This window comes from Myiozetetes cayanensis, unplaced genomic scaffold, assembly GCF_022539395.1.
Source record: "Myiozetetes cayanensis isolate MyiCay16 unplaced genomic scaffold, myiCay2020 scf32, whole genome shotgun sequence".
NCBI classification, from domain to species: Eukaryota; Metazoa; Chordata; class Aves; order Passeriformes; family Tyrannidae; genus Myiozetetes; species Myiozetetes cayanensis.
The window spans coordinates 4,386,851-4,411,424 of record NW_026087544.1 but is presented as its reverse complement, the minus strand read 5'-3'; the positions used below and the strand labels follow the sequence as shown (position 1 = coordinate 4,411,424).

General features: G+C 56.2%; 2 protein-coding genes across 3 annotated transcripts; both read left to right on the top strand.

Moving 5' to 3' along the window:
- Nucleotides 1-1,983: 1,983 nt before the first annotated feature.
- CDKN1A (cyclin dependent kinase inhibitor 1A) lies at nt 1,984-6,956 on the top strand. Of its 2 annotated transcripts, none has more exons than XM_050326826.1 (3): nt 1,984-2,034; nt 4,474-4,887; nt 5,628-6,956. In XM_050326826.1, the coding sequence occupies exons 2-3, from the start codon at nt 4,482-4,484 to the stop codon at nt 5,675-5,677; spliced, it is 456 nt and encodes a 151-aa protein (XP_050182783.1). In that variant the 5' UTR covers nt 1,984-2,034; nt 4,474-4,481; the 3' UTR covers nt 5,678-6,956. The 2 variants fall into 2 exon arrangements, with proteins under 2 accessions (XP_050182783.1, XP_050182782.1); XM_050326825.1 differs by lacking the exon at nt 1,984-2,034 and adding an exon at nt 3,958-3,974.
- A 3,361-nt stretch (nt 6,957-10,317) lies between these two features.
- On the top strand, nt 10,318-22,162 carry RAB44 (RAB44, member RAS oncogene family). The gene is made up of 16 exons (XM_050326799.1): nt 10,318-10,527; nt 10,625-10,742; nt 11,014-11,185; nt 11,470-11,613; nt 11,957-12,047; nt 12,160-12,255; nt 12,412-12,599; nt 12,957-13,005; nt 13,343-13,437; nt 13,917-14,311; nt 17,501-18,064; nt 18,774-18,855; nt 19,194-19,308; nt 20,081-20,182; nt 20,994-21,070; nt 21,520-22,162. The coding sequence occupies exons 1-16, from the start codon at nt 10,318-10,320 to the stop codon at nt 21,605-21,607; spliced, it is 2,586 nt and encodes an 861-aa protein (XP_050182756.1). The 3' UTR covers nt 21,608-22,162.
- Nucleotides 22,163-24,574: the final 2,412 nt, after the last annotated feature.

The window sequence follows — 24,574 nt, the reverse complement described above, 5'->3', positions numbered from 1 at the left end:
TACCACACAGAACCGCATCCACCCTCTGCAGTGCAGCTCTGAAAGCTGCTCACTGCAGCCAGCAGCAAAAATCATTCCCAGGCGGAAAAAACAGCAACAGCTTCCCTGTCCCAGCTCGCCCCCTCCTCTCCCTGCATATAACAAATGGAAAGACAGGATGAATTTGGGAGCGTTTGGGTCCAGACCGCAGCTTTCCAGGATGGATTTTCTGCAGTGTGTGGCATTAATTTAAGATGCTTTACATCCTCCTTGCACCTTTCCTGCCCATCCCACTGTGCCTGTCAGGAGGCAGCCAAGGTGCTGAGCAGCCACCACCCACCCAAATCCCAGCAACTTGGCCTGGCCCAGCACCACAGAGTGGGGACTAGTGATGTCAAAACCCTCCTGCACAGCGTGGCAGCCTCCAGCCAAACATGCCCAAACATATTCTCCAGCTGCTCCAGCCGGTGGGAAGCTGCTGGTCCAGCTGGGAGAAGCACAAGTGGTTTCCACACGGAGGGTCCTGCTCAGCACCCCAGCACCCGCCGGCTCCAGGGGCCTTCGAGGAGGCCTGGCATTCCCAAGGGATCAATCACTTTAACATGATCTTTGTCACTTGGAAGTGTGCTGTCACCTTCTTGTGCCCACCTTCTTGTGTCCCCCTGTGCCCAGGCCGTGGTGCCTCAGTGTCTGGGCAGCATGTGCTGGGCTGGGAGGGGGGGCTGCAGGATATGCCCCTCATGCACTGGGTGGGCTAAATCCAAGGGATAGTTTATCCTGCCACAGGGCAGGGATGGACCAAACACCAGGCACAGGGGCAGGTGCTCTCTGGCCCCAGCAGAAGCTACCCTGGCTTCACACCTTTCCTGCCTGTGGACTTGGATGCATTTTCCACCTAAGCCACAGATCCCCCCATATCCTTGCCACAGGACCCTGCAGGACATGCATGGACTTGTTCCTCCTCCTCATCCCTGCCCCAGAGCCTGCAGGACTCAGAGCAGCAGATCCTTCCCCAAACGCTTTCCTCCAGCTGGGAGTCCAGCTGGTGGAGCAGAGCCAGACCCGGCAGAGAAAATCCATCTGGAGGGGCCAGGGTTGGCCCAGGACAGGTTGGGCAGCACCTGGGGACCAGGGCAGCATCATCCTGGGGTGGCTCTGAGGTGGGCACCCCGAGGGGCTGAGCTGTCCCTTCCTTAAACCATTATCCCTCTTCCCTCAGTGACCCGGTGGGCGGGACAGCCTGGGTGGGATGGGACCCCCCCTCCTCCAGCCAACTGAACCCCTGTGTCTCCCAGCTGGGATGGGGCACCCTGTATCCATTGCTGAGGGGTCCCTGTATCCTCTGTCCTGTATTCCCTATCCCCCTGCATCGCTGATGGGGGGTCCCTCTGTCCCCTGAATCCCCTTTAGGAAGGGGCTCATTGTATATCCTAACAGCAGTGTCCCTGTATCCCCTGATAGGGAGATCCTGGCAACCCCTTAGGAACGGGGTCCCTCCATGCCCTACTGGGGGTTGTCCCTGAGCCCCCTCAAGGTCCCTGTATTTCCTAACAGGGGGATCCCAGTATTCCCTGATGGGGGGATATCCCAATCCCCTGCCTAGGAATGAGGTCCCTGTATGTGCTAACTGGGGGGTTCTTGTGGCCCCTGATGCCGGGTCCCTGCATGCCCCTAGGAAGGGATTCCCCATATCCATGATAGGGGAGGGGGGGGAGGGATCCCTCCATCCCCTACAGCAAGGATGTCCCAAGGAAGGGGGTCGCTGGATATCCTAACGCGGGGCTCCCCGTAGCCCCTAACACCAGTTCCCCGCACCCTCTAGAAGGACAGGTACCCTCTCCCAGTGCCCTGGGTCCTGGCCCGTCCTGCTCCCGCTGGCACCGCGCCCGCTCCTGGCACCGCGGGCCGGGGGGCGGCGGGCAGGTCACATACGGGGACGTGTGCGGGTGCTTAGGAACGGCAGGGAAATCCGTGACGACTCGGCCTGGCCCCGCCCCGGCCCTATAAAGGCGGAGAGTGGCGGCAGGAGCCCGGCAGAAGCGGCGGGAGCTGACGGTGAGTGCGGCGGTGCCGGTCCCGGGGGCTTCCAGCCGCCCCCGCTCCTGGCGGCTCCGGCCCTTCGCTGGCCGGGCAGGGAGGAACGAGCCGGTCCCACCGGGAAGCGCCGTTTTTCCCGGGGAGGTGCCGGTGCCCGGAGCGGGGGAAGCGCCGCAGCGGGGTCGGCTGCGCCCGGGGCCGCGTCCCGGTGGCGCGGGGAGGGAGCGGGGCCGCGCCCGGGGGCGGTGCCGGCGGTGTCGGTGCGGACCCCCGGGAGCCCCCGGAGCCCCCCGTGCGGGCGCGGGGCCGCCAGGGCCGGGCCGCGCTCGCCCTCCGGCGGCGGCGGAGCGGGGCGCGGTGCGGTGCGCGGTCCCGCCGTCCAGCATCCTCCGTGGCCGCCGTTCCGCGGGGACCGGACCGGCTACCCGCGGGTCAGCCCCCCCGGTTTGCTCAGACCCCCGTGTCAGCCCCGGCCCGGCCCCATCGGTGTCATGAGCTGGCCGTTCTCTGCGCGGGCTCACCGGCTTCATCCCCCCCACCCCTCCCCGGGTGCGGGTGCTCCCAGCCCCTCCTGCCCTCCCCCCGCAGCATTCCCCGCACTGGTGCGACTGGTCGGGGTGTCGCAGGTGCCTGGGACCCCAGTGGTGTGTGTGTGTGTGTGTGTCCGGGGGTGCCCAGCCCGGCCGGGTGAGGCTCTAACGCAGCCGAGCACCTGCCGCTTCCTTGCCCAAATCTTGGGGTTCCCCAGCCGCGTACGGGGAGCCTCGAAAGCTCTCGCTGGGCAGAGGTCGCTGGAAGCGGCGCCAGCCCCGAGGGAGGGGACGGTGACCCAGCCTCCGGTCCTTCCCTCATTGGTGGCTTTGGCAAATCTGCGGCCGTGAGTCAGGGCGGAGGTGTTATCTCCAGGCTCCGGGGAGGCACCTGGGCCGTGTCGTTGACCTGAGGATCGAGACATCGGCGCGGGGCGCAGGCGGCGAGGGCTGGAGGGTGGGGGTGTCTGCTCAGGGTGTGGGAACACGTCGTCGTCCCCTCTTCCCCCTCGCCCCCGCCCCCCCCCAGCCCACTACCTGCCAGGGCTTGCCTGGACATGCTGGGACTTGCCTTGCAGTGAGGTCATCCTGTTTGCTCAGACAGGAGATAGGGAAGCTGGATTTCTATTTTTACTCTGGGCTGCTGAGTCTTGGGCGCAGGGTTGGGGTGGCCCCCGGGACAGAGTGTGGCCCCCCCGAGCCCCCCGGGCTGGAGGTTTTTCAGCTGCCCACTGGCACAACGTGCCTGGTAATGGAGTCATGGAATCATTTGGGTTGGAAAAGATCTCCGAGATCGAGTCCAGCCTTTGACTGAACACCACTTTGTGAACTAAACCAGAGCACGAATGCCATGTCCAGTCCTTCCTTGAACAATCCCAGGAATCTGGGAAAGACAATGTGGCACAGGTGATCCAGAGGGGCTGCATGTGCTGAATGTGGGGAGAAATCCTCCCTGCAGGAGACTAAGAACCCTGTCCTTGTGGAAGTTTAGGGGCACGAGTGAAAGTCTTTTGGGGGGGTGTCCTAGACTGTGTGGGCAGTTAGAGCTGTCTTGCAGGGATTTCGTTTCCGTGAATCTTTTTTCCTTAAACAATTTTAATGAGCGTGGCTGTCCCAGCAGGGGCAACCCTTAGCTTGGAAAGCTGTCAAATCCCACAGCATTGCTTGTCTTATCAGTTGGACTCGATGATCTGGGAGGTCTTTTCCAACCTCAACAGTTCTGATTCTTTGTTGAGGTTCCTCGTAACCGTGGGTGGTGTGAGGGATCCATTATCCCCACACACGTGTCAGGGGAAGGGCTGCTTGGAAGGGAAGGCTTTGCCAATTGCTGTGAAGGTCAAGGCTTTTGGCACCGATTTGGAAAAAACAAACAAACAAACAAGGTCTTGTCTCTGGTTACCCAACAGCTCCTTGCAGATAAGGAGGGTGGTGAGCACAGTGGTCAAGCTTGTGGCATGTTCTTGCAGTTGCTTAAAGGTTTCCTTACCACTGGGTCTGGGTTCTTGAGATGAAGAAACTGGCCAGGAAAACATCCTGTTGCTTCACTTGCCCGTGTGCCAACTTGCCTTGTGGCTGTGTGGAAGTGGGAATGCAGTGGGGTTGTGGATGGAGCCTGTGCTAGCATCAAGATGCCGAATGCTGTGCCTGGCAGGGCTGGAGGAAGGATGGGGAATGTCGGTCCCCAGCCTTCCTCGTCACCCTGGAATGTGTGTGACCTCACCCATGCTCAAGCCTCTGCCTCAGATGCCGCTAAAATCCTAAAAGTCCAGGTGAAGCTGGCACGTGTCAGTCCGCTCTGGGCTGCAAAGCCCAGCCCAGCCTGTCCCACCTTGGCTACCACGTGCTTTGCTCTGGTAGCCAACGCGCTACCCTTGAGTTTGCTCCCGGCTTTCCCAACAGCCAGTAACTCCCTCTGGTTTCCCCCCAGCCGCCACCATGCCCGTGTCCCACAGCAGGGCTGGGCAGACACCCTGCAGCAGCAAAGTGTGCAGGAACCTCTTTGGCCCCGTGGACCACGAGCAGCTCCAGAATGAGTTTGAGGACAAGCTGAGGCAACAACTGGAAGAAGCTCGGCAGCGCTGGAACTTCGACTTCGAGACGGAGACTCCCTTGGAAGGGCCGTTCAAGTGGGAGAGGATCCTCCTGGCTGAGCAGCCACCCCAGGGTGCCCACAGCCTGGTCAGGGCTGTCAGCAGCAGCGACAGCAGGAGCTCCTTGGTCTGCAAGGTCCCGTCCAGGAGCTGTGTTGGCAGGATTCGCCCCGAGGAGTCTCAGCAGAGCTCGGAGGTTTACAAGGCTGGCTCCACACAGGGCTTGAAACGTGGGCAGACCACCATCAAAGGTGAGTGCTGGGGGCTTTGTGTCACTCTGTGGGTGCTTGGTGGCATGGTAGGGACAGACAGAGGGGACTTGGCTGCCAGAGAGAGCCCTGCCTGCCTCCAGGGCATGAGGAGGAGACCACCTTCCATGGATCTCCCTTGGGCGAGCAGAGCCCACCTTCTGAGGGGAAAAAGGCCACCAGCTGGGTGCCTTTTGGTTGCTGGGGGTTAGGCAGGGGGATTGCACTGGGCTTGTGGGTTTTGTAGGTGAAGATGCCCCAAAAAAATTCATCACTTTCAGTTCCTGTGGCCAGAACCAATCACAGAACATTAAGGGGTTGGAATGGACCTTAAAGATCATCTTGTTCCAATCCCCCCTCTCATGGGCAGGGACATCTCCACTATCCCAGGTTGCTCGAGGCTTTATCCAGCCTGGCATTGGACACTTCCAGGGATGGGGCAGCCACAGCTTCTCTGGGCAACCCCTGCCAGGGCCTCCCCACCCTCACTGTAAAAAATTTCTTAGGAAGAAATTTCTGCCCTCTAAGGTCAGGGCCTGGGGTGGAAACACAGGTGAGACCAAACATCAGAGATACTGGAGACCTGCAGGCTCTTCTCCCCGGGAGCTTCGGGTGGGGGAGCTCTGGGATGGAACCCTCCTGGGCTGATTTTGGGGTGCCTCCCTGGGGACACCTCCCTCTTCCTGCCCCACTGCTCCCAGCGGGCTGGAGGCACTTCCCAACCCTTTCCTTCTGCCCTCCAGACTTCTACAGTGCCAAGAGGAGGATCGTCCCTGCCAAGCCCAAGCCGTGACACGGTGGTGGCTCCTCTGCCATCGGGGACAGCTGCTGATGCTGCCGAGCATGGGGGGGTCTGTGGCTTGCCCCCCACCCTGTGCTGCGTAAGCTCTTCTGTATTAAGCAATGTAGAGTCTGTAGTTCCCTATTTATGAGTAGTTCTGGGGTCCTGAGGAACCTTCACTGTGTGCAATGTAGAGGAGGAGCCCCTGGTGAGGGTTGGAGCCTCACACTGGGGGTGGAGGAGGACTGAGGTGGGCCTGGTGGGACTAAGGCCTGTGGAGAAGTGTCCTTCTGCCCTGTGGTGGCAGGGCCAAGCACCATCCTTGCTCCGTCCTGCTGGCCGTGGGGGACACTCGTGTCCCAGCCAGCTGGTGGCACCAGACATCCTTCAGAAGAAGTCACTGATGTGGGCTGAGGAGCCCTGAGACAGCCTGGCCCCGAGCACACCCAGCCTGCTGGCACGTGGGGGTAGCCCTCTGTCCCAGCAGAGGGGACCCAGCAGTGCCAAGCACTTGTCCATGAGTGACCTTGGGGGCTGCTCCTTCCCACGGCTGCTCGGGAGAGGAAGCTGCTCCCTGGGCAGCCCTTCCTCGGGGTGACTCACCGGGGCTGTCACTGCCAGGAGGTGACAAACCCACTGCAGGCCCCCAGCTTGGAACAGCAGCTGGGGGGCCCAACACTGCCTGTGAGGCTTTGGGATCCCCTGTGCTGTACTGGCCCAAAATCCCCCTTTCTTGCCTTGTTGTTGGCTGGAGCGGTGCTGTTTGCCCTCACGTTCCAGCCTCCTTCGACACTGACACCAGGCTGGGGAGCCCCTGCTCTGGCTCTGTTGGGCTCCTCTAGGAATGATGCTGAAATAGGAATTGTAGCTTGTTTTCCTGGACTTTTTCTCCTTTGGGGCTGAGGGGAGAGGACCCTCGCCTGGCTCTGCGGAGCAAGGACTTGGAATGGCCTGGAGCAAAGGCTGCTCAGTCCCAGCACTGAAGGATGAGTCCCTGCTCCTGAGGGACTCCACACTGACGGGTCTCAGCACTTTCACAGGGTTCATCTCCTCCTCTGCTGGATTTGGACTCTGGAAAGTGGTGCAAGATGGTCCCAGGAAGGAAAGGGACGGGGTTGACCTCCCACCTTGCACCACGATGCACTTTGCTGTCGGTGAAGCTGCCAAGCTCCCAGCACTAAATGTTTATTTATATTAATAATAATGCTATTAAGTGTACGTGGGGAAAGGGGAGATACATGTTTGTTTATAAATGTTAACTTCCAATAAACACTGGCCATGTGTAAGGGAATTGGTGTCTCTGGACTGATGGGAATAACTGGGAGCAGGGCCTGGCTGTGGGGAGGAAGATGCTCTGGGTCCCTGCCTGGTTCTGGAGGCTGGGGGTCCTTCTGGGGGTGCAGCCCTGAGCTGAGAGCTGCTGTTGTGAGGCCTGAGCGGGATAAGCACGGGGGTCATGGCAAGTTTTTTAACCCCATTGCCTTAGGACAGTGTTCTGGTGCTGCCACCACTTCCCCAGCAGAAGCCACTGAGTGGGATCTCGCTGCAGGCCCCTGTGTGAAGGTGATGCCTCTTACCCACGTTGTTCCCCCTTTCCCAGTGTGACCCTGCTCCTCCTAACCCCCAGTGCACTGTGCTGTGGGACAGGTGGCCATTAGCCACGGGCAGGCTGGTCCCATCCCTTCCTCCTGGAGTGCTGGGTGGGGAAAGTGGGTGACCACGCTGGGAGAGGGACACACGTGGTGTCAGTGCTGATGGAAATGTGTGGCAGCAAGTCCCAGGTGGGACTGAGATGCCCTGGGTGTCGGGGGTACCTCCAGCACCAGCTGCTTCCTCTGAGGACTGAGCAAGACCTGGATGCAGACTCAGGTTCTGGTTCATGTGACAAATGACCTGCTTTGCAGAGGGTCCAGATGAAATTAAAGTCTTGATGGTGACAACCTCCTGTCATCACTCAGCATTTGCCTGTTCCCAGAGTGCGGGGTGACAGCCAGGCAAGCCCATGCTCCTGGCCGTGTTTGTGGGGTGCAATCACGCTGCCTTTGAGCTGCTGCTGAGTCAAACCCTACAGATTTAGCCCCTGTAATCTCTCCCCTTACGTCAGCCCCCTTGCCTGCTGCCAACTGCTCCCCTCTGCTGTCGCCTCCCGTTTGCCAGGAGAGCTGGTGACGGAGGAAACGAGAAATGAACCAGTGAAAACCCCCCTGTCCCTGTTTGCAGGGACACCCAGGGCCTGGCCCTGCTGTGTCAGAGGGAGCTGGGCACTGAGGCTTGAGCTTTGAGTCCCTGGGACGCTCCAGGACTGTGTGTCCCCAGCCCTGGGACACAGAACGGGCTTCCAGCAGCTGAGGAATGGATGGAATTCTCCCTCTTTCAGCCCAGGTTGTGTTTTGCTGCTCTCAGCCCAGCCTGGCCTTGGCACAGAGCAGAGATGATGGAGTTCAAACTCCCACAGGAGGAGGATCAGGTGCTTCCCTTCCTTTCCCTACTGTATTGAAAACCCTTTCTCTGAGACCTGCCCAGCATCTCATCAGGGCTGGATCGTACCCTCCCTCCTGTGGGCTCAGATCTGTTGTGAGCCAGGGGATGTTAATTCTAGTTATGACCCACAGATAATAGTTTGTGTTTCCCCTTGCCTGAGTTCTCTTCCCATTTTGCAGTTAAAATGGAGTAAAAACGCCCATGACCCCCCACATCCCCCTTTCCCCTTGTGACCCAGAGCAGGCACAGCCCAGGGGCTGGGCTTGGTGGGTTTAGTGCTGGGTTTAAAGCCAAGTTAATAATTCAGGCAGGAGCCTCGAAAAAGCATCAAAGAGCAGCACAGCAGGTGAGATCTCCAAACACTGGGACCAAAGAGCCTCCACGGGGTGGGGGGGGGTGTCTTGCAGGTTGTTCTGTCGTTGGTAGGATGTTGTGATCTGTGGGTTACAGATAGCCCTGTGCTTTGGGTTATTTGGAGCCTTAAAATAAACATTTGCTCTTTCCCTGCTGTTCTTCCCCTGCCCTGGACCGCTGCAGACGAGGAAAGGATGGGGACTTCTGCTGCAGTTCCCAATGCCTTTTGCAGAGCTGCTCTGGGGATCTGAGGGGTTTGAGGGGGGATGGTGACCCCCTGGATGGGTCGGTCCTTCCCTCACCCCACTCGCAAGGCAGCAAACAGGAAACGTGTGAGCGCCGGCAGTTGAGTGTCACCCCACAGCGGAAAGCGCCTTGAGTAAGAGAAAATGAGAGCTCTGGCACGGGCTGCTGTGGGACCAGCACCTCCCCTGGCCCGGGGGGCCCCACTGCCTCGTGTGCCCCAAAACTGAGGGTCCCTCTCGGCGCGTGGGAAGGGTAAGTTCTGCTGCCCCTGGGGGTAGTTGGTGCATCACCTTAAGGAGTAGAAAAGAGGGGAAATAAGGGGTTTTTTCTTGCTATGGGAGATTTTTCTCGCTGCTTGTGGAGGACTGTGGCTGGGGGGCCCTTTTCTGATGGCTGGGAGCAGCGTGGGGGGTTTTGGAGGGGAGGCAGGTTGCTGGTGATGCCGTGGGGGGCCCTGCTTGGCTGGGGGTGAAGGATTCCCACCAGATCCCCCTGTTTGTTCAGTGCCTCTGTGGTGCAGTGGGCTCAGCCCACCCCCCAGGGGCTGGGGAAGGAAACTGGGGGCTTCCCCATGCCTTAAACAACCCCCCCTTCCCACCCAGAGCTCTTGATTCTGCTGCTTCTGGGGGGCTCCCACTTCTGCTTTATGGGGCTGAGACCACCATAAAGGCACTTTGGTTTCTTCCCTGTGGGACTGCAGGAACTCCACAAGACCCTCTTGGCTTTAAGGGGTTGGGGCCGGTTTTGGGGCCTGTTCCCACATTTCTGGAGCACACTGGGATTTAGGAGAATGGCTGCTTCTCATTGGAAAGGGAAGGAGGGCTGGGGAAGCCTGGGCTGGGAGAGGAAAGCTGGGCTCAAACACGGCCCCGGCTCTGCGTCACAGCTCCCCATGGCTGTGGTTTCCTTCCCTCGGTGTTTCAGCTTTGCTCCACAGAGAACAACCCCTCACAGGGATGGCACAGTGGCTGTTGGTGTTGGCCACCCTCCCAGCCTAGGGAGAAGGGGGTGGGAGCCCAGACCCCACAAGCTGGGGTGAGCACACAGCGCGATGGAAACCTCCCGAGGCCTCGTCGCTCTCCCCGGAGGTGACTCACGGCTGTGAAAACTGGGGGAGGAATTTTAAAGCTGCTGCTGAGCTCTGAGGAAGCAGGTGGAACCATCAGGTTTCGCTCAGACCTCCAGCACCGCCTTGGCTGGTCCTTTGCTGGCGTCACCTCCCGGCTGTGTCACCTCCCAGGTGGCCTTTGAGGGGGCTGGTGCCCCGTGCAACCTCCACAGCCAGGGCACGGGGAGGTTTGGGATGGGTGCTTGGCTGGTGGCAGGAGAAGGTGCTCACCCAGTGGGCTGGAATCCAGGGGGATGGCTGGAGGGAATGGCCACTGTTTGTGCCGTGCAATCGGAGATAAGACCTTCTCTTCCTGTTGCCAAACCCTTCTTGCACCAGCAAAATGAACTTCCAGCTTGGTCTCTCTCTCTCTGCCACCTCCCAAAGCAAAGCTTTCCAGCAAGGAGAGAGCCAGCCAAGGCTCAGCACCCCCTGGTTTCTCTGACAGGACGGAGCTGGAGCCATGTCCGAGCGCCGGGCGGGCACCAAGGGCCGGCGTTTGGGCTCCAGCCGGCGCAGGCAGATCCGTGAGGGCTCCAGTGAGGTCCCAGAACCAGCACCTGGCCCAGGTGAGGAACAGCCATGGCCATCCGAAATAGTGCAGAGGGTGCAGGACTTCCTCAGGGAGCAGGACAAGGACCAGGCAGGGTTTGTCACCCGCTCAGACATGCAGGTAAGGGATGGGGCTTTAAGGGGTGGGGTTGTCTTCTGTGGGTGGCTGGAGACTGGGTGATGGGTGGGGTTATCCCCCTGATTTGCTTTGTTTTTAGAAATTCCAGGAGGAGGAGGGTTTCCCCTGCAGCACAGAGGAGCTGGAGCTCGTCTTTGACGGGCTGGATGCCGCTGGCACCGGGAGGTTGAGCATCGAGGAATTCACTGCCGGGCTCAGTAAGTGCCACACGCTGCCTCCAAACAGCCCAGGCCGATCCTGGGCACAGCCCCAGTGCTTAGCTAAGAGGGCTGTGAAGTGCTCCCCTTGCTGTGTGGCACATGATGTCCCCGAAGTGTCCCCATGCCCAGGTCTCAGCCCATGGCTCACCCGGTGAAGGGTCCCATTGTGCTGTAGCAGCTTGCTGAACCCATGGGGTGCGAAGTGTCAGGGGTTGGGCTTTGCTGGCACCCCGGCTGGGCACTGAGGATTTGGGATATCTGTTGGCAGGGCAGTTCCTGAGCTCCCAAAAAGCTGCCAGGGAGCACCGGCGGCGGAAAACGGCGTCGCGGAGGGTCCGCTTGGTCCTCCCCAGCCCGGCCTTGGAAGGGGTGGACAGCGAGGACAGGAGAAACTTTGCTGCCTTTATGGACCAGCTGGGCACTGACAACGTCTCTGAAGAGTGAGTGCCCTGCTTAGCACCCATGGGAGCCCTGCAGGGAGGGTAGAGGGGGAAAGGCCTGGGGCAGGAGATCCCTGTGCGGACCAGGAGCCCAGAAAGGTGCTGGAGGTGCCTTTGGCTCAAGCACAGGAGCAGGGGACAGGATCCCAAGTAACCCCAGTGCTCCTCTGTCCTCACACATCCTGAATGGTGTGAGCTAAGTGGCCCAGGACCCCACAGCTGGCCTGGCTTTGGGGGGTCCCTGGGGGGAAGGTGCTCACCCCAAAGCACCCCTGTCCCTGCAGGCAGGAGATCTGGCAGCTCTGGGTGAAGCTCCGGCAGGACGAACCCCAGCTCCTGGGCAACCTGGAGGAATTCCTGGCCAAGATGAGGCACCGCATCCAAGAAGCCAGGAGCAAGAAGGAGGCTTTGGAGGTGACTCTGAACAAGTGAGTCACCACAGGGCACTGGAGAGAGGTGGGATGTGAAGGATGGGGACGGGGATGGGAAGGATGGCTCATCCCAGCCACGGGGAGAAACCTGAGTGCTCTCAACATCTCCAGCAGTGGCCAGAGCAGAGGCTTCACTGGTCTTTGGGGTTGGGCTCCCTCTACAGTCGTGGATGGGATGGCAAAAGGGCTGGACTCTGTTGGACACATCCGTGCTGGGTGAACGCCGTGGGGCAAACACAGCTGCAGCCAGAGGGTCCCGTGGGCAATGTGGGGTCCCAGGGACCTGCCTACCCTGCAGCAGGGTCAGACCACCCACCCCTCCACCTCTCTGTCCCCACAGGCGTGTGGCTGAGCACGACAAGGAGGTGCAGCAGCTCTGCGAGGTCCTGGAGCAGCAGATCCAGCAGGAGCAGCAGCGGCTGGAGCAGACGGTGGGTCACCGGCTGCTCCTCTCCCCTCGCTGCCCACCCCAGGGGGGACTCAGCACCCCCAAACCCCCTTGGCAGCCCCCAGTGGGTGCCAACGTCCTTGTTGCCATCCCAGAGCGTGGCCCGGAGCCAGCAGCAGGACGTGGAGCTGCGGCGGGTGCTGGACGCCAGCGAGAGGGAGGTGCAGCGCTTGGTCACGGCGCAGATGGAGGTGGGCTGGCCCCAAACCCCGGCCCCTTTATGTGTGAATTGCCCCCCTCAGGGTGGAGGGGGAGTTCAGCCCAGGCTCTAGAGGAGATGGCTGTGCATGAATTATTTTCCACGGGGATTTTGGCGGGCTGTGAGTGTCCTGGTTGCCATCCCGCAGCTGGAGCGGCGGTGCCGCAGCCTCTGCAGCGCCCAGCAAGTCACCAGCACGGAAAACCGGGAGCTGAAGGAGAGCAACAGGATGCTGGAGGATCACCTGCAGCACCTCCACCAGCAGCTCAAGCAGACCCAGGGGCACCTGAGGACAATGAGGGCTACAGTGGCTTGGGAGCACATGGAGGAGCCAGGGTGAGTGGCTGAGTGATGTATCTGCACATATGTGGTTTCCTCCTGGATGGTTCTCAGTCATCATGGTGCTTCAGAGGTCTCCATGGTACAGATTAACCATGGCTTGGTGTGAAAAGTGTCAGGAAAAAAAGGCAGAACTATCAGCAGCACGCACTGCACCTGTCCCTTGAGGACAGTGCCAGCAGAGATGGGGATGCCCTTCACCCCAAAGGACCCAGCCAGGGCTGCTCCAGGGGTGGTGGGTTTTGCTGTCCTGCTCTATCACTGCTCTGGAGGGTGAGGACAGCCCTGGGGCAGGGGTGGATGTGGTGAAGAGGATGCAATTGCTATTTTGACCCCTGTGCTCTGTGTTTGCAGGGACAGAGCGATGGCAGAGTCACCCGGTGAGATGCCGATGTCTCCACAGGTACTTCAGCTGGGGGTGTGGGCACAGGACAAGGTGTCCATGCTCCAGGGCCTTGTGCTGCTCAATTTGGGACTGCTGGGGAGCCCAGGAGCACAGGGTGCTCCTGCAGCTGAGGCACTGCCTCCCCTACAAGCTTCCTCAAATGGGGTTGTCACAATGTCACACAGATGTTTGGGAAGGGAGGGGGCAGCGACAGCACCTTAGTTCTGGTACCCCCAAGCCTTTGGGTGGGTTCATCTGGATACCTGCTGAAGAGCTCAGCATTGTTTCAGGTGGATACACTCCCTCACCAAGGCTTTTTCTCTTTCCTCTCCCCTTCTCACCTTGTTTCTTGCAGATGAGTCCAGGGAAGAGCGAGAAGTTCCGCTCGGAGATGCGGATCAGGCTGGGGTCCCAGAGTGATGAAAGCAAAGCCAAGAACACCCACCAAGTGTAAGGGGTCCTGGGCAGCAGCTGCTGCTCCCACATGTGCCCCTGGGGTCTGTGAGCTGGTGCTGAGCCCCCAAGTCCTCCTTCCACCCTCCCCAGGCAAACCATGATATTTAGTCCTTTTAATGCTCCCCTCCCACCCACTCATCCTCTCATCCTGGAGATCACATCTCTTATCCCAGCTCATCACTCCCTCGGCTCAGGAACTTGTTGTACCTGGCTGAGAAGCATCTTCTCATGTCTGATAATGATGACAGATACTGGGAAGAGGCACATGTATCCATGTGTGCATCCCCCTTTCCCTTGTCCCCACTGCTGCCATGTGAGCCCCAAGTGCACACAGAGGGTAAATAAAATGGGGTTTGGAGAGGGATGGGGTGAAGTGGTAGATCAAAGGCCCACTGGGACTGGCCAAGGATGGGAGTGAGCTGGAGCCTGACCTGGGAACTGGGCTCATCCCCCCTATTTTCTGCCCTTTCCAGGGTTTGGGAAGTGCTGCCAGCAGAAATCAGCATTTCGGGAGCCCCACCGGGAGCAAGCTCTGTGGAAGAGGAGCCCTTCCCAGAAAACCTGAAAGAGGAACACCTCTCTGACCAAAGCTCTTTGCTAAGAGAGATGAATGATGCAATAGCAGCTCTGAGCAAACATCTGAAGGCACAGGCACCCGGTGCACCCCCTGCTCTGGCAGACACTGCCAGTCACCCCCGGGATGATGCTGAGCCCCAAACAGGGCAGGAGGCAGCCACAGCCCATGGAACAACCCCTGAGGTTCTGCAGGACACCCTCCCCAGCCACATCAGCCAGGAGCTCTTTGAAGGAGACCTGAAAGAAGGACCAGCCACAGCTGAGTTTCGTGCTCTGGATGTGACACAGGCTGGTGGGTCGGTGGGAGCTGGGCACCACATGGCTCAGGAGCCAGGGGCAGAGCAGGGAGAGAGCCCAGAGGAGGCACAGAGGATGATATTCCTGCCAGGAAAGGGTGCTGGTGCGAAGGAGATGGTGCTAAAGGTGAAAGAGCACCTGGGAGAGAGCAAGGAGGCAGGAGAGCAGGCAGTGATGGTGGTGGAGGGAGCAGGGTGGGAAAAGGCACAGCTCCTGGGAGAAGCTGAGGAAGCAGAGATAAGACAGGGAGAAAGTTTGGAGGCAGCTCTGGGACCACCTGAGGCTGGGCAGGCAGGCCTAGCAGTGGGACAGTGCCTTGCCATGGAAGAGCTTCAGCCAGGGGCAGCTCCAGGGGAATGTGTGCAGAACCCGGGCATGGCACCGCAGGAATGGGCTGATCCATCGTGGGGGCTCTCTGGGAAACTGGAAATAGAGCTGGGAGAGCACCTGGAGCCAGAGCCACGATCCCGGGGCGAGGCACAAGTGGGAGCAGCCCAGGGGGATGGTGTCACCCCGGAGGTGACCGTGGCTCCGGGCCCCGGGGTGCTGGAGGAGGAGGAGGAGGAGGAGGAGGATCGTGTCAGTGCGGAGCTGCAGCCCCGGGGAGAGCCCTCGGATGCCGAAGGGCTGCCAGCCCCGGCTGAGCATGGAATGAGCTGCAGCGCCGGGGGCGAGGAAGAGGAGGTGGAGGAAACACAGCCCAGGGAGGCAGAGCTGACAGCCGCAGGGAGAGTCTGTAAGGGGGGATGCAGGGTGGGGAGGCAGCGCGGGGGCTGAGGTGCCGCTGGCAGCGCCTGTGCCACTCCCCGACGTGCAGGAAGGGGAGGTGAGAGCAGATGTGGAACAGCTGGAGGCCCAGAACAGCGATACCAACACGCAGCTGCCGGCAGAGGTGGAGGCAGATCCGCAGGTCTCGAGCGAGGCTGGATCCCCAGGGACAGAGCAGGGAGGGAGCGTGGATCCAGGTGTGCAGCCACTGCAGGAGGAGGATGAGCCACAGGATGAGGCTGGGGGAAGAAAGGGGGGCTGCTGAGGTGCACAGTGAGGGTCCTTCCCCAGCAGAAGCACGTGCAGGGAGCTCTGACCTGTGTGGGCTGTTCCCAGTTAGGTCTCAGCCACGGGAACTGGTGGAGGCAGAGGATGCCCAGGCAGATGTGCAGCTGAGTGGGGGTCTCAGCCCAGAAACCTTGTGGGGAGCGAAGGGTGGAACAGACGTTCAGACTGAGGAGGAGGAGGAGGAGGAGTCACAAGGACAGGATGAGCCCGGGCTGCCACAGGAGCCTGTGCTTGAACCTCATGGAGCAGCAGCTGGGCAGGGAGAGGGGCTTGGTACAGGTGTGCAACCACAGGAGGAGGATGAAAACCTGGACACTACTGAGGACCAGAGCACTGATGGCAAAGTGCAGCTGCTTGCAGAGGTGGATGAGCTCACTTTGATCCCAGGAGGAAGCACAGAGGCAGATCTGCAGCCCTTGGGTGAGGCTGGATCCACAGGGGCAGAGCAGGGAGAGAGATTAGATCCAGATGTGCAGGCCCTGAATCAGGTCAATAAAGCAGAGTTTTTGGAAATGGAGGCAGAGGATGCCCAGGTAGATGTGCAGCTGCGTGGGGGCCTCAGCCCAGGAGCCCCGTGGGGAGGAGAGGGTGGAACAGCCATTCAGCTCGAGGAGGAGGATGAGGCACAAGGACAGGATGAGTGTGAGCTGCCACAGGAGCCTGTGCTTGAACCACATGGAGCAGCACTTGGGCCGGGAGGGGAGGCTGGTGCTGGTGTGCAGGTATGGGATGAGTCTGAAAGCCTGGACACTACTGAGGACCAGAGCACTGATGGCAACATGCAGCTGCTTGCAGAGGTGGATGAGCTCACTTTGATCCCAGGAGAGAGCACAGAGTCAGATCTGCAGCCCCTGGCTGAGACTGACTCCCTGGGGGCAGAGCAGGGAGGGGGTGTGGATCCAGGAGTGCAACCCCTGCTTCAGGTCAATGCAGCAGAATTAGTGGAAATGGTGGAGACAGAAGACTCCTGGAGAGACAAGCAGCTGAGTGGAGATGCCAGCCCAGAAACCCCCCAGCAAGAAGGGAACCATGAAGCCATGGAGCTCGGGGATGAGGCTGAGGACTGGGGACAAGGACAGGGTGAGCATGGACTGCCACAGGAGCCTGTGCTGGACACGTTGGAGGGTCAGAGCACTGGTGCCAACGTGCAGCTGCTTGCAGAGGAGGATGAGCTCAGACTGACCCCAGGAAGGAGCACAGAGGCAGATCTGCAGCCCCTGAGCAAGACTGACTCCCTGGGGACAGAGCAGGGAGGGAGTGTGGATCCAGGAGTGCAATCCCTGGGCCAGGTGGATAAAGCAGAGTTAGTGGAAATGGAGACACAGGACTCCTGGACAGACATGCAGCTGTGTGGGGGTGCCAGCCCAGAAACCCCCCAGGGAAAGGAGGACTGTGCAGCTGTGCAGCTCAGGGATGAGGCTGAGGATGGGGGACAAGGACTGGGTGAGCCTGTGCTTGATCCACAGGGAGCAAGAGCTGGGCAAGGAGTAGGGGCTGGTGCAGGAGTACAAACACGAGAGGAGGCTGAAAGCCTGGACACAGTGGAGGGCCAGAGCACTGGTGCCAATATGAAGCTGTTTACAGAGGAGGATGAGCTCAAATCAGCCTCAGGAGGGAGCTCAGAGGCAGATCTGGCACCCCTGGGGTGCAGCTGGGATGTGGGAAGGGGAGCAGAGCCTGACTCCAGGTGTTGGGGCAGGTCTGTGTGCAGCTCACATCACAGACACGTGGGAGGGAGCTGATGCTGCACATGTGCCCCCTCCAGCTGAGGCTGGTTTGTATCCTGAGCCTGTCACTGCTGCAGAGGGTCTTGGTCTGGAAGCAAAGCCGGGAGCACCCGCTGGTCCTGATGGGCAGATCCTGGGGGATACCCAGGCACTGGAATTACCAGAGGGAGAGAGAGCAGCTGCAGAGGGGAGGCCTCTGGATGGAGCTCAGGGTCTGGAAGTGGTGCAGGGAGAGAGGTTGGAGGCAGGGGCGAGCAGTGTAGTCAAAACCCAGGGTCTAGGACAACCTCAGGGCCACGATGATGGTGTGTCTGCTCCAGCCTCCCCGCTCTCCGAGGTGCCGTCACAAACTGGCCCAGTAAAGCTGGAAACGGTGATGCAGGAGGATGTTCTCATTCCAGATGTGTGGCGGGTCTGTGCTTCAGGACAGGCAGCCCAAAGCGAGCTCCAGGAGCGGGTCTCGGCACAGGGACACCCGGTGAGGATTTGCGCTCCCGCTCAGCGGCCGGAGGGGAAGACACCGCGTGTGATGGAACCAGAGCAGGTGGCTGCAGGACCTGCTGAGCCTCCAAAGGAAGAGGTGCCACCAGGGTCAACCCTTCACCTGAGTGTCCAGCTGCAGGAAGATGCTGGGAATGATCAGCTGGGTATGGTCCTCGCAGACCTGGGGGAGCCTCAGAGGCAGCTCTTGGGAGAACAGAGCGAAGACCTCAGTGCTGGTCAACGAGAGAAGCCGCAAGAGCTTGGTCAGAAAATGAGCCAGGAAGGCGAGCCCAGCCCAGGAGAGCCAGAGGCTGTGGCTGCAGAGGGAGCAGGAGCTGCCCCAAAGGGTTGTCCTAAAGCTCCCCTGGACCCAGACCACCTGTACAACGTGCTGTTCGTCGGGGACTCCCACGTGGGCAAAACGTCGTTCCTGTACCGGTTACACGCCGACAGCTTCAACCCCAACCTCACCGCCACAGTGGGTAGGTCTCCTCCAGCTCTCCTCCAAGCACTCTGTTGGATCACCTCTGCAACTCCCTTTCCTCTGCCCCACAAGTTCCTGGTGAGCTTTACATGCTTGTTAACAGCTCACACCAAGATTGTGGTACAACCCATCCCCAGGGACCAGCCAGAACCACCAACTTCCCACGCCTGGATGCTCATGAGCAGGCAATGCTGGTCCTCCTTGTCCTCCCCAGGGCACCAGTACCAGTGGCTCTCACGCTTCCCCCTTTGCCTTTCAGCTCTATTCTCTTCACCCCACTTCTCCCAGAGTCCATATTCTAAAATTAAGAGAGTGGTGAATAGTATTTAGTGATATTTGCAGATCTCTTTCCAGGGGTATATTAGTCTCAACTTGAAAGTAAACATACATTAAGCCATGAGCACTGTAACTTTTCGATCTTTTTGTACCATTTAAGTGCCAAAATAACCCTGATTTAACACATAGTTAGATACAATATTTGCCTTTATGTATTTAACAATCTGTTATGGCTTGGCTAAGCTCTTTATATGTTCATTCTTATATATTTTTCTCTTGAATACAAGATTTTAAGAATCGTATCCACTTCTCTGAAACCAAGCCCTGGAGCATCAGCCTCAGTCCACCCTGCACCATGTTCCTTCTCCATCCATCCTCTGCCACAGGGAGGAATGCTGCAGTATCCAAATATCCCCTTTTGTGTCTTCCAGGCCTGGATTATCGGATCAAAAACCTCGTTGTGGACAACAAGCGCTTTGCCCTCCGCCTGTGGGACTCAGCTGGTCAGGAGAGGTGAGGAGCTGTGCTGTTGCTTAAGGACACAACCTGTGGCTCTCTTTCTCCTGGCAGTTTGGTGGAAATGAACGTTCTTGGCTCTGCTAAGCAAAGGAGGGGTTCTTTAAGGAGGGACTCTGCACAGTACTTGATCTGATTAAAGCATAATAAAGGAAGTAATTAAGATAAAACTGGCGCTCGGGCTGGCCTCTGCCATCAGGACAAGAGCCAAACCTGGGGGTGGCCTTTTTTTTTTTTTTATGTAGACATTCCCAGTTTTCCCTCTAGGATTTCACGTCCCTCTGAGGGGCAAAACCTCCTTAACCTGTGGTGGTGACCCTTTGCAATGCACACAGGTACCACAGCATGACCAAGCAGTTCTTCCGGAAGGCGGACGGGGTGGTGCTCATGTACGACATCACATCCCAATATTCCTTCTCTGACGTGAGGTACTGGCTCAGCTGCATCCAGGTGGGTGAAGTCCACGAGGTCTTGGAGCTGGTGGTGACCCCGAAACCAGCACTTCCCCACCTGACCTCTGCCACTGGTTAGGGATGGGCATCTAGAGGTGGCCAAGCGCTTTGACGAGGGGACTCTGATTGGCTTTGGTTATAAAATACTTTTTCTTGGAGGATTTGAATCAAATACAGACAATTTTCATATTTTTCCCAGTGTTTCCCGGGGTAATTTGTCGATAGCATTGTTAGAATAAGGAGCAACTCTTGAAAAATTGAAAACCAGTGCAGAGGAATGGGAAATGCTGAAACTGATTTTAGAGGAGTGGAAAATGTTGAAACTGATTTTTGATACTGCTTTTAAATCAAAAATTGTCCACTTTGAGTCCTGGAAAAGGGAAGGTGACTCATCTCTTACTAAAAACTTCTCCTCAGAGATTTCCATTTGAGTACAAAGCCAGTGTTCAAAATCTCTGGAACAAAATAGGATGTTGCCTTGCTCAATGCATGTAAATCCCAGCCAGAACACCTCCAGGAGGGTTCCTGAAGCTGAACACAAAGTAAATTAATTTCATGCCCTGTTAATACACCAGGACAACTGATTTAAGGGGAAAAAAAATATTTTCTTGAAAGCTGTTAAACTTGTTTAAGAATTTACAGTTTTGTTATCAGCCCAAATCCATGGGAATCCTTTCATGGTGTTCCAAGAAGTGTGTGGACAGTGTAACCAGCTGGGATTCAAGGGAGATTCGGATGCTCTCCTGATTCTCCCCTCTTTGGTTGCTCAGGAAGCAGCAGGGGATGGAGTTGCTGTTCTGCTTCTTGGGAACAAAACCGACCGTGCTGCCGAGAGACAGGTCCCTGTGAAGGAAGGGGAATGCCTGGCCAAGGTAGGTGGTGAAGTGTGTCCACCCAAGCTTGGCAGGGACAGCTGTGGATGGATTCCACCAGCCTGAGGACCTGGAGGAAGGTGGAATCCCCTAATTTACCCCTCATGCACCAGCGGTTGGCAAAGTGCTCTCTGGCCCTTCCCTGCCTTCCTTTCCCTTTGTCATTTTAGTTTCAGCTCAGCACCACCCCAGTAAATCAGTTTATGGAATTGGATCTGTAAATTGAAACATTTTCAGCTCTGCTTGTCCTCGCTGTGAAGTGTCTGTCACTTGTCTTCTCAGCACCATAAAAACAATAAACCCACCAAGCCCTATCCTGTTTTAAAGATACTGAAATACTTAAAGTACAGTTAGCCTCTACAAATATAGGTGGTTAATAAAAATTAGGTGAGAAGAATGAGGAGAATCTCATCTTTATTGAGGTAATTTTAAAGTTTATGGGATTTGGGCCAGTATCTATCGAATGGTTTTACAAAGGAGACAGCAGGGCAAGGGAATAGATGCTTATTTTCCCAAATTGGCCACTGTCAGGCACAAATGAGCTGGGAACATCTACTTTTGTCTCTGCTAACCAAAGGACATCACATCTTATTCTGCCTGCGGTGTCAGCCTTTTCCTTGGTATTAAAAGTTGGAGTCATAACAACCAGAAAAACTGGATTTCACCCTCATGTTCCAATAAATGAGTTATTTCTTTCCTTGATTCCTTCCTGTTTCCCCTTGACAGTGACTGTCCCACGGCTGTTTAGTCCCATATTAAGCTATTCCAGGGCAAGAATGTTACATTTCTGTTTGGGTTCTGTGTCTTGCAGGAGCATCAGCTCATGTTCTACGAGTGCAGCGCTGCCTCGGGCCACAACGTCTCGGAGTCCATGGTCAGCTTCGTCAGGTGAGGGGAACGTGCTCGGGTTCTGCCAGCTCTCCTCAGCTTAATGGGCTCCCTCCCTGCTTTTTTAACTCCAAATGCTGGTGTGTCACCGCCACTGGAGACTCCAAACATCAGGGAAAGCTCAGGGCGGCACGTGCATGGCTGGGGTGAGCCAGAGAAGTGCTGCAAGTTGTCTCCTGAACACTCAGAATTGCAAGGAGATTTTATTAATCTCCTTTTTGGGATGCTGCTGATTTCCCCCTGGGTTGACTGAAATGAATTCTGTCTGTGATTTGATTTAGGTTGGTGTTTTTAGCAGAGTCCACAGTTCTCAGTTCATGCAGAGCTGGAAGGCTCCTGACTCCTTTCAGCCTTGCTGAGCCTCCTTTTCCAAGTCTTGTCAAGACAAAGAGCAGAGCAATATAAAATATGGGGAAAATACCCACCTAATTTGCTTCTTTTTCTCCCAGGTTGCTCAAAGTTCGTGAAGATGAATTAAAAAATAAGGCAGAAGAGGTACCAAAGGCACCCCAGAAGAAAAAGTACTGCTGCTGGTGATGGACAGACCACCCCCCACCGTGATATGAAACCTCAGAGACCACCAGAAAAGCATAAAAATAGCCCTTGGACACCTTCTCTGCTCCCTGTGTGTTTTCCTTCCTGATATTCTTTGGATGCTGAGAGCAAAAGGCGCTGGGGAGGAGCCCCTGCCATGCCAAAATACTTGTTGGGAAACTTTATCACTTTCTCTTGGAGATAAAAAAACCAAGGAAAGAGGTAGAAAAGGAACCCAGCTGGATCTGAGATACTGGAATGACACTGGAAGCAGCAGGGAGCAAAACCAAGCCTTGGGACAGAAGAAATGAATACCTGGAGTCACCCAGGTGGATAAAACGAGGGGGTTTAAAGCTGTTGGTGTTCTGGGCAGTGGGGACTTCTTGTCTGGCTTTGCAATTAGATTGGATTTGATCTGGAACAATGAGAATACAGACTAAATAAATAAGAATACCAGTGTTATACTTTAGTATTTTTATCAGTTCTGTGTAAATTCCCAGCAGTTCCACAGGAGTATTTAAAGACTCTGTTCATATGCAGGTAAAGGGGAAATAATTCTGCCTAATTGGGTTTGCTTGTTGTTATTTATATGAATATAATGGCAAAGCACAATAGTAGCTAGTTTCTGCTTTAGAAAAATAAAGTGACAACAAGAGTTGGGTTTTTAGTAACACTCTATATTTTTATATATAATTATATATGTTTTATATATCCCTGCTTCACCAGCCAGGTACAACTTTGCACAGTGACACAGGAATTTCTAACTCTTTTAGGATGAGTTATCTCCTCTGCACACCCCAATTTATCCCCCCAGCCCTCTGTACCCTAAATTCTCCATCCCCTTCATGTCTTCCCCAAGCCTGTCCCAACTCATCTTCCCTTAAATATCATTTAAATACTTTCTTTTCTTGATGCAATATATTTATGCTGCCATTCCATGTCTGTCCCTCTTTACCATGTTTCTTTATACAACATTTTTACTGCTGGAGCAGCTCCTGGGGAAGGGTTTATGTGGCTCAGCTCAGAGCTGTGCCCGGGTTTGGTATTTGGGATATCTGGAATGGCTTCTTGTTTTTGTTTAGGCTCATCTTCATTATTTCTGCTTCTATATCTTAAAATAATATGAATCCAAGAGTACTTTGCAAGTTTGATCCCTAAGAAGAGATGCATCATAACAAGATCCATAAAGTCTGATCCACAACAAGAGAAGCTGAAATGATGGATCAACCCAAAAAGGTTCTTTTTACTGGGGCTGCAACACTTCCCTGTGCAAAGCCACCCAGCCACCCACCAGATCAGCTTTTCCCTTTGCCTAAATGTGCTAGGATTAAGTGTGGAAGGTGCTGGTTCACTGAGTTGGTAGCAGGATTGTGCAGGAAAAGGTTTTGTTTTATTTTGGTTTATTTTATTAAATTTTTTTAAAATTTTTTTTTAACACATATATATTTATTTATTTATTTTATTATTATCTGTGGAGGCTGAAATCTCCCATTAGATGGCAGCAGCTGCCGCCATTCCTCACAAATGCAACACTGCTGCTGCAGGGAAGGACCACCAGCAGGGCCCAAAGTGGGAGCTGAAAAATAAAAGGCTTCCCAGAACAGCAGGCAGAAAGAAAAGTCTGTCTTCTTCCACTGGAAATCACCTCTAGAAAAAAAGGCTGCAGTTTGTGCCCAAAGCATGAGTTACTCCAAACCTCCACAAGAAACTTGGAAATGAATTTTTCATTGCCAGGTTGGGAGAAGCACCAGGAAGGCAAATAAATCACGCTGGAAAACACGGGTAGCGCGTTGCACTTGAAAGCATCTTTTATCTTTAATAATTCATGATCCCGGGAAACATTCCCACTCTGGAATCAAAGGCACCACTCCTTTGCAAGCCCTTAAATGCCTGCATGAGCATTTGGAGGAGGATCAAGGCCTGAGATATTAATAGCAAGAGGGAAATGCATATTTGGACCACAGGAATTTTTTTTTTTTTTTTTTAAACCAGGTTGTTCCCTTTTAAACTGTAATTCCTCAAGGCGCTCCACAAGAACTAGAGGAGCTGCCTCAGCCAAGCCAGGATTGGGAAGATCTCGGATACCAGCCCAAAGCCAGCAGGCGTTTACTCCCATGGATGAATCCACCTTGGAGAATCCAGAGGAACTTCTGACAAGTTGGAACAAATCTTCAACCAAAGCTTTCAGTATCCCAGCCAGGGGTTTTGGGTCTTGCCCAGCAGCATCTCCCGGAATTTCACCCCTTTCCCCCAAAAAAGCAGTAAAATCAGAATGAGGAGACCATCCTGTTCCCCACACTGGGATTGACAGGGCAGGAACTCCAAACCTGGGAAGTCCTTTTTCTCCCAGTGTTTAGTTCAGCTGCAGAATTCAGGGCTGCAGGAAGTTGTTCATGCCAAGAACTTAAACAAGGTTGAAGCTTAACCAAGGCTGCTCTGAGCAACCTGGTCCAGTGGAACATGGGTGGTGGAATGAGATGATCTTTAAGGTCCCTTCCAACCCAAACCATTCCAGGATTCTGTGAAAAGGGAGCAGAGAGAGACCGAAACCACCTGTCTCACAACCAACAGCTGCCTCTGAAAATGCATTTCATTGCAATTAAGGACTAAAGTTCGGGCCTGAGACCTCTTGCTCCTGCTTTCTCCTGAGCTTTTCACGCTAGGGGTGGCTCCAGGGACCTTTGATTGCTCCATCTCCCAGGTCTTTACTCCTGGAAGTCTTTCCCACAGTTTTTTAGGGCTTTCCCACGTGTTTTTAAGGAGTGTTTACTGCAGGCTCTCTGCTTGTCTCTTGAGCTGTGGGAAAGAGGATCCATGTCATCCCTGGGGCTGGGGGTAACTGGGGTTCAGGGGGACACTGGATGGGTCTCCTTGGGGGGGGTTGAAGGAGGTAAATGGGCCCGAAGGGGCTTCCAAGAGGGCTGGAGGGGTGATGGGTGGGTGCTGTGGGGTGATAATGGGAACTTCAGG